This window comes from Montipora foliosa, chromosome 1, assembly GCF_036669935.1.
Source record: "Montipora foliosa isolate CH-2021 chromosome 1, ASM3666993v2, whole genome shotgun sequence".
NCBI classification, from domain to species: Eukaryota; Metazoa; Cnidaria; class Anthozoa; order Scleractinia; family Acroporidae; genus Montipora; species Montipora foliosa.
Window position 1 is genome coordinate 28141699 of NC_090869.1, and position 9099 is coordinate 28150797.

Consider the following 9099-nt stretch of genomic DNA (forward strand, 5'->3'; position numbering starts at 1 on the left):
AAAATACACTATGTAAATTCATTACCATTACCATTATGTGGACGGACTTCTGGAAAGCTGAAAAGACTGCAAAATGACGCTGTACGAAATATACTATGCAAAGATAGCAGAACTTGTTCCCAGGTTTTACGTGATAAGTTAGGAATCCTTTCTCTGTATAATCGCAAACGTTTTCTGTGTTTTGTCTTTACTCTTAAAATTGTAAACAACGTAAGCTTTCCCAGACAGTTGCACGGTAAACTAAGAGGATTAATCAACATGGAAGGTCCCTGAGAGACTACAATATTACACATTCCTAAAGCAAAATCATCAACTGGCGAAAAGGCTTTTAAGTTCTCGGCAGGGAGGGACTGGAACATGTTATCGAAGGAAATTAGAGAATAGACCTTACTCATATTCTCACTATTGGAATGGAACTAGCTAGCAATCGAGGCTAATGCATTAGCCTCCATTGCAAGTACTTTGTATACTATTGTACATGGGTTAATACCAGATCGTCCCTTTTGGTCCATCTGATCCACCATATTGCAGTTTAAATAAAGTACCTGAGACTCGTTTTAAACGTCGCATGTGCCAAATCTAATGCAAATGAGAAAAATCTATTGTTTTTGGTCATTTGCATTAGACTCGGCACATGCAAAATGCGACGTTTAAAACTGGCCTTACTTTACCTCAATTTAGACAATTTACCTATAAAGAAAAACTATGCGTGGTGGAATTGAATAATACACATTTGATAATGAACACTTTCAAATAGGTGTTGGAAGGAAAATAAAATTTCGCTTAGTGAAGCCAATGTTGACAAGTTCAAGATCGTTAGCTTTGACCGTCAAAATTCGTCAATTGGCGAATTTTAACTCTTCTGTTTTTCGTCGTTTCTGTTTTCAGTAACTCTAAAAGCTACGAACAATTTTAAACATTATGCGCTTTACTCTACAACAGCTGGCATGCCGACGAAATATCTGTTTTCCCCTCTCCGGTTTCTCCGTCTTTGTTCTTCTGACAACTCAAAGGAATAACTTGTTCTTCTTCCACCTGAAACTGCAATGGCAAAATTATAATCAATTCTGTTTCTCATTAATGACGAGGTGAAGGTAGATTGATCAATCACGTGATTAAATTAAAGCTCGTTCTCGGGCCTTCCCAGGGTGTTCAGGATGTGGAAAAATACAAAAACCTGGGAACGTGAATGACTCAATTGTTACTCCCTTAGTTTCGTTGAGGTCTTCGTTTTTTTAGTCTTTTCAGATTTCTTTCCCTGCTAGCAGAGGTCTCTTTTCTTTTTTGACTGGCGAGTTCGGGAAAAGAGAACTCTGACATGGGTCGAAACCAGGAGTTCCTGTCGAAACTCACTTTGACCCACCTTGGACTGCAGTCTTTGAACCGCATGCCCCATGATGTGTATGCTGACTATGACTTGAGCCCACTGTGTCCCTCCCATTCCTTTACAACAGGGAGTTTAAGAAACCACGACGGCTACGGCGACGAAAACGTCACTTCAAAATATACGTTTGAGCTATTCTAAGTACTTCATGATTATTCCATCTTGTTTATATTATTCAATATGAGCGAAGTGTCCTATAACTGGATTGGTACGGACGGATTTGAAGTAAAGAGTGAGACTGAAAGATTCACTGTAGCTTGTCCACGTTGTCGTCAAAGCCTTAAATTTGGTCATTTCACGAAGTAGTTTTGACGAGTACGCGAGAGAATTGTTAAAAAATGCGTGCCGCACGTGCAGCACGCTCATTTTGGTTGTTTTAACCAATGATATTACTGCTTTTTAGCGTTGTCGTTGCCGTAGCCGTCGTCGTTTCTTAAACTCCCCAGTAATTGTGAGCCCACACAACATGAAATATCACGTGAGGATTCGGTCGCTACGTAACCGCCGCGCATGCTCCACAGAGTGAGTTTTGATCCATGTTAGAGGTCTCTTTTCCCGTACTCGCCAGTCAGCCCAGCGAACGCAAAAAGAAAAGAGTTAGCAGGGAACAGATTTCTTTGGAGATGCTTGCATCTTAAAAGATGCTTACTTAATTGTAACGATCTTCTCTTCAATTATTTGTTTCCGTGTTACATTCTCCAAGTAAAGTATAAAAAACCTATTCCTGGATTAATTATAAATCAATGATCTGCAATTGTGTACTGCATGCAACACGATAAATTACCTGGCATTCTAGGTATTCTTTTCCATGGATTCTGTAATCCGAGTTGCCGACATATGTCATTGCACGAATGATGAGCTAGTACATTTTCCATCCCGATCACACCCATGTCAGTTATACCGAACTCTCTGTTGACCGAGTGTATTGCAGGATCTGTCAGCTTATACTCATGTGCGTATTTCACCCCTTGTAAGTCACATACCTGTAAAAACCCCAAGAACGATTGAAACCTTGAAATAAAGTTTCGGGCGCGAGTCAAAAAAGCACCTCAGTACGACAAATGTCTTACATGACACATGACGCGAGGAAGATCGATATATATATAGGAGGTGCCGGCGCAACGAAGAAAGCTTATTCTTCGCGCCAGCTGTACATTAGAACATTGTGAAATTACAGTCTCTTGGAAGAATGTTGTGGACCACGTGGATTGCTGCGTAACAACGACGATCCGCAAGTGATAAACAATTTCCCATAGAGCCTTTGGTGTCTTCATTCAAGAGTATTGGCCACAAATTTACATTTAAAAACTGCCTAAGTCAGCATTTGGACATTTAACCAGTCGTCACCAAATTACCGTTTTTTCACTAACATGATCAGTGGCCTTTGTTGTCTTGAAAAACAAAATGTGAGCAAAAGTGCCTCCTCTGCACGTCATGTGCAAAGCTTTGTGTCCCAATCCCCCAACTAGCTCCATCCATGATACGAACATAGATATCAGGAATCAATCAATCAATCACTTTATTTAGTAATGCAGGTTACAGAATGGCAGCCAAAAGGCTGATGTGGACCTACAACGAACTAATAAAATGTGAATCTAAAATAATTTATAAAATCATCCTATAGCACTTAAATACTATAGGGGGTTTTTAACTCAGTATAGCTATCTCTAGAGGCTCTAAATTATTCTTTTAACTTCTTGATTATGTCACTTTCTCACTATGGGTTCGGCAAGTTACAATAAGTATTTGAGCGGCAGAATTAAATTGACAAATGGCGTTTAACTTTCAGTATACAAGTGCAAACCCGTATTCTAAACCTCTGACAGGAAAATTTGGAATCTCATATCTTACAAACAAACAAACAACCAAACTTTGAGATAGCGAGGCCATAGCTACATCTTGCCTGCAGCTAAGAGGGGCGTTTTAAAAATGTTCTTTTTAATCATGTCTTTAATTTTCTATGTAGGAAAGATACTCTGTTGCTTCTAGTTTCTGTGACTGATGATCTTCCGCTAGTTCGCGCTCTTCGCGTGTGACTCAAAATGTTCCAGTGTCATCGAAAGTCTACATGATTGTGAGTCACTTCAAAGGGACCTGGACAGTTTGCACCGCTGGAGCGATAATTGGTACCTAACGTTAAACATCTGTAAATGTGAAGTACTAACCGTCACATGTAAGCACCACCCATTCCCCTACGATTATAAGTTGAATAACAGCTCACTTAAACACATCCCTCAAGTAAAATACCTCGCAGTGACTATCTCGCCCGACCTCACTTCGGACAGTCACATTAAAACTACCTTAGCTGAGGAAAATAGGATGCTTCACGGGGCAACAAAATTCATCTTGAACACGCACTGGCAGGAGGACATTTCGTATCAAGAGCCCCTTTCTCGCCGTAATCTGCTGCCGTTAACATATTGGCATGAAGTGAATGACTGGCCACTACACGTTACCCATAGATAAGTACGTCAAGCCTAAGGGCACTCGTCTCGCTCGCTTAGTTACTTTAACCGTATTGCTAAAATCTGGAATACTTTATCTGAATCCACAAATTGTGACGTTACTTATTTTAACACCTGGAAGTCGATCTGCTGCAAATGCAGCAGGTCACGTGATCTTCTATTAGCTGGCAACTGCTGCTACTGAGACTTTTTATCGGCTGCGGGAGTGAACTGTTCTTACAGGGTTTGGATTTTTATACTTTATGATCTTTTAAATGTTGCATGAGTCTGTCTTTGTGTATTTCTCTCAAGGGCACACAATCTGGAGCCTCGCTCTGTTGTGTGCTCTCCGCGGCGTTCTTGTAACTTATCTAAATGTATTTTTTTGACCCTGTCTAAAATTAATATTGTAATCATGGTGAAAGCGATTAAATAAAGAAATAAATAAGCTTACTTTTGTGTAGGGCATCCGATAATGATCTTACCATGTATTGATGACCACTAACGTGCCATGTCCAATGAGAGAATGCTGGCAGCAGTGAACTGACATTCATGTCACATTCATATCCACCATTGGAGTTAAACTTTTCATAGTGTCCTTCGAGAAAGGGTTCTATAGCCACGTAATCTTGTGGCCATATATACCTGCAAAATTGATGCAAAGCAGCATAATTGCTCATTTTCGAAAACGAAATGGTCCATCAGATCTGTGCTAAATTGCTCAATTCTATCAATAATCATGCATAAAGGAAAGAAAATTCTCATGAAAACTAAATTGAAATGCGAGAACCAGCGGCTAGCTTCCTCTAGGGGGTAGGCCGGGTCATGCGTTTTTCCACTTCCGCTTCCGCTTCCCCTTTTACTGAGAAACTTGTGACCGTCTTAGCTCTAAAATTATTCGTAATCAACAGATCGATGGGAAAGTAAAGAATCTGCAGGGCAATTATCATCCTTTCCCGAAATACGACCCTCGGTAACGATGTATCAACTGAATTGAGAAACGCAACCAAATGGAATCTATGGAACGTCGATGATATTGATTTGTTCATCCATCAGTGGAAGACCAGTTAATGTGAAAATGTACATTGTGCTAGCGACATAGCATCGCGTTTCTGGGAACGCTGAAAAGTCAAACTTTGTCAAAATCAAAGAAACCAGTTTGATTTTAGCACTTTTCATCCCTGTTGTGTTGTCTATACTCATCGAGCAACTTTTCAAAGTGTCGAACAACTTGAAAAATGAGAATTCCATGCATTATGACACTGCGCAGTCTGCCGTTCCCATGACGAAAACGGCATGTTATGTTACATCTCTGTAATGTTTAAAAATTTTCCGCTTACCGTGTATCTCTACGTCCGGGTATGAAACCAAATACTCTGTCCCGCGAAATACGTCGTGTCTGAGCAATAAGTGGGATGACAAAATTCAACCTTCGTCTTGGATTATTAATTCTGAGGTTGCAAAGCACAGTTGTATTAAAACGCTCTGCAAACTTTTGAGCCTTCTTGCTTGCCGCCAGGTCGGGTCTCCAGTTCATAAAATTCCTGGCGTGTGTTCTTTTAAAAACCTTGGTCACACAACACTTGTTATTTATCGCCAGAGGCCCGTTTCCGCGATATTTTCCTTTAAAAGCATAGCGACACGATCCTTCTGAAAAATATTCTCTCTCGAACTCTGCCCAGTATTTGCAACCATCCCTGTGGCATTCTAAGGACCTATGCGTCCTATGTGAATGGTGTGCTCCCATTTGAATAGCGAGAGAAAATTTCCTACCTTATTGGGATCATGAAGACAACCAGTTTGCTTGCCTCTTTGTTGCGACGCTTGATCACGAGACAACACCTTTTCGGAGAATTGCCGGAAGAAAGATCCAGTGGTCATGGGTGATAAACGAAAAAGCTTACACGTTGATTTTGTTTGCTTTCGTCAACTAACCAAGCTGTCTGCGGGAACGACATCAAATTGATTAAAGTCTGAGGCAAGGAAGACAATGAAGTTTTAAATTTGGAAAACACAATCTTCCAGCAAAATCGCTAACTGTTGACGGTAAAAATTATCAAGATGGTTGCTCTGGCAATCGATTTGGTCATTCCCTTAGTCGTCACCAACCTCAGCGCATGCGCCTCCTGAAGTTTATTCACAACGTGTACCCTATGAAAAGCACGATAGTCGGAGAGTCGGAGAGGAGCGACACCCCTTTCCGATTTTTTTTTTCGGGGAGTGGGCGGCTGCAAACAGGCAAAAAGCACGAGGGCTTAACAATCCAACGTATATCAGTCGATTGAGCACTAACAAGCCGTGAGCTATCATTGCAGAGAGGAATCTAGTGGGCTGACATTTCTCTCCTTCCCTTGTTGAGTACAGGAATGCCTTGGGGACATAGTACCTGATAATAGCACGGGGACAAACTCGGGGCAGGTGTAAACGATCGGAAGGCAGAAATCTCGAGATGCATCGTCATGGTAGGGTTAGTTGCTCAAGCAGCGATTCCTGAGGTATCGCTACTGCCCACACAAACTCCCCGCAGCCAACGATTGTAAGAAACCCAAATAGACAAATATAATGCTATCCCAGTTTAGGAGATAACAAGAAAGGAAGAGAAAAAAACAGAAAGAAAGTAAGAAAAAAAGTGAAAAAGGGGAGAGAAAACTTATTTAATAGGTCAAGACTTCCAACATTAACTTTATGATTATCTAGGACACAATCTTAAAACCATAAACATTGTCATCATCGAAAACATTAATTAAACTCCTAAAAAAACTAAATGACTTGAGTTCACTTTTGAAAGATAAGAGTCAGGTACTGTACCGGCCTAAGGTAAAAATGATTCCAGTTTAGGCAAGAAAAGATTACTTTCCGTTAGTAACAACTCTTCGCCGGGGCTAATCGCGGAGAAGAACGTTTTTCTCCCTCTTACCCAACAAGAGTGCCAGAAGAGGCAAGAAGGGCGACAAAAGTGCCACGGAAACAATACACTATTTACCCTTTGTAAATGCGTTTTGAGTTATCATACTGATCACTTAGTTAATGGTGAGATGTAGCCCCAACTTATGGTTTACATGGAAGCTTTATTACAAAACTGAAAGAAGCACATGTTACAAATTGGAATACCGAGAGTTTTAAAATACCAGGCCACTTTGGACAGTCGAAAGTCTTTATAATCCCAAAACGCAAATATCTTTTGTGGAATATCTCTGACGCTGTTACCTTTAATTCCTACGGTGGCCCATAGGTATCATGTCAACTTTCTTTCCATACATGACAACTTTCTTTCTACCAACGACAACTTTCTTTCCATCCATGACGACTTTCTTTCTACCCATGACAACATTCTGTCCTCCAAGACAACTTTCTTTCTACCCATGACAACTTTCTTTCCACCCATGACAACCGTTTGTCGATGACAATTTTCTTGCTAATCATGACAACAATGCTTTCTAGACATGACAAAATTGTTTCCATCAGTGACAAAATTCTTGTTTGCAGTGCTTGGGTTGAGAGAGAGCTGTTAACTAATCAAAGCCATGCGAGCGAATCGATATAAATTTGCATTCGAAGATGGCGTTGCCGGGAAGGTGCGCCTTTCGAGATAAATGCGAACTGAATTGCCAAGTCTTTGCTCTGAAAGAAGGGGAATCGCTATCAACCCCTTCCTCTTTGGCCTGTGGTCATCTCGCTGCCTTCCACAAACAAAATGTGCCGAACCATCAATCTGCTGCTGCGAATTCATCCTTCCATTTGAAGCAATTTCACGACCTCATGACACGCTCAAAACAATTCATCTGGTGCTTCATCCTCGGCTTCTTCACCCTGAAAATTCGGTAGAGTGATGACCTTTGAAGGATTTAAACAGGGAAAAACTTCCAGCGCCTTTCGGGGGAAATCTAAATCGAAAAGCAGCTGAAGTTGAACCCGAGGACGTAAAGGTAACCATAAGCATTGGGCTTATGAACTTTGATCACAGAAGTATGATGTTGAAGCCTTTGTGGGGAAAGCGACTTCCGCTAAAAATTCTAAAAATTCGCAGGGATGGCACTCATAAGGAGATTCTAGAAAATGGAAAATATTCAACAAAGCAATGATTCAAGATGACGAAAACTACATGTTGTTGTACGACAATGGAAACGAAGCCCTGTTTACGCCAGGTTAAACACAAGGTTTCTTTGTTCTGTGCAAGTATAGGGAGAAACTTGGGTCAGACAGCCGCAGAATTGTCCTTTTCTTGTGTACGGAAAAGAATTACGAGAAAAAATTACGCGTTGACCATATGTTGGGCAAAGATACAAATTCTTCCAGTGATGAATTTGGAGAGGAAGAAGAAGGCTCCTCGAAAGTATGGGAAGGTGATGAAAAACCAGGGAGTCAGGAAATTGTGTCTCATATCAGTAGAACCTGGTGTATCCCATTTTTCCATATGCATGGGACAAACAGAAGTACCACTTGATAAACCAGGTAGTTCCACTTCATCCAGACATACACCAGGTGCATCACGGTTTCTATGAATCAGGCCCAAATGGCAAAGAGTAGTGTCCACGAGAGTTCTTATGGGAAGCTGACTTTGATACTGGAATTGACAAGGAAGAGAGGAGTCTGTCAAGAACTTGGTGTTTTCGAAGGGTCCAGCAACAATTTGGTATTCAGTCATGATCATTCGGTGATATCAAGCCGGAAACCACACCTAGCAGGTCAGTTGTTGTCTTGGAGCATTCTGCATGGAGGGCCGAGCTTCCACTCATTGTTTGAAGATGTCTATTATCGTATGATGGATATGCATGATGATGTAGATGCAGGGCCGGGCAGCCTTGACAATTGCTGATGATGTTGCCACAGAGGTAGCTAGGGCTCTCATGGCTATTAATGGAGATTCAAACAACCAGTTGAAAGAATTCAAGAACCAACATATGGAATGGTTGCTTAACCTGGGAATTTCACTTGGGTTTAAGAAGTATCAATTTTCCAAAGAATTACTGATGCTTCAAATCATCAAACAGGCCTTTCTTTACAGGTAAACATATATGTTGTAGCTAAAATCGCTTCTGTTTTTTTGTTAATCACCAAATAAACTGGGATTTGGAGTGTTTTATGTTAAGGAAAAGAAAAAAAATGGAATTTATTGCAGAAGTATTTTAGGCCAAGTCATCTTCTTTTTTCTCTTTAAGGGTGAAAGAAAGCATTGGGCTCCTTATGGCTGGTTTAGATTCCGTAGGGAGGTTACTCAATGGCTACATGAGAGAAAATCCAAAGGCCTTTCTTACACTGTTTTGTATTAAA

At 40.8% G+C, this 9099-nt stretch overlaps 1 protein-coding gene across 1 annotated transcript; it reads right to left on the minus strand.

Moving 5' to 3' along the window:
- Positions 1 to 778: 778 nt before the first annotated feature.
- LOC137995968 (alpha-protein kinase vwkA-like) lies at positions 779 to 5672 on the minus strand. Its single transcript, XM_068841414.1, has 4 exons — positions 5169 to 5672; positions 4314 to 4473; positions 2169 to 2367; positions 779 to 1041 (listed from the first exon to the last, which is right to left on the minus strand). Exons 1-4 carry the CDS (start codon positions 5573 to 5575, stop codon positions 929 to 931), a joined length of 879 nt encoding a protein of 292 aa, XP_068697515.1. The 5' UTR covers positions 5576 to 5672; the 3' UTR covers positions 779 to 928.
- Between the last annotated feature and the right edge of the window lie 3427 nt (positions 5673 to 9099).

Bases quoted from the DNA above. Each gene is read 5' to 3' on its own strand.
- LOC137995968 (XM_068841414.1), bottom strand. From the start codon at position 5,575: ATGGGAGCACACCATTCACATAGGACGCATAGGTCCTTAGAATGCCAC. The intron at 4,474-5,168 runs GTAAGCGGAAAA...TCAATTTTGCAG, and splicing joins CCCGGACGTAGAGATACACG to GTATATATGGCCACAAGATT. The intron at 1,042-2,168 runs GTAATTTATCGT...TTGCCATTGCAG, and splicing joins AAGAATACCTAGAATGCCAG to TTTCAGGTGGAAGAAGAACA.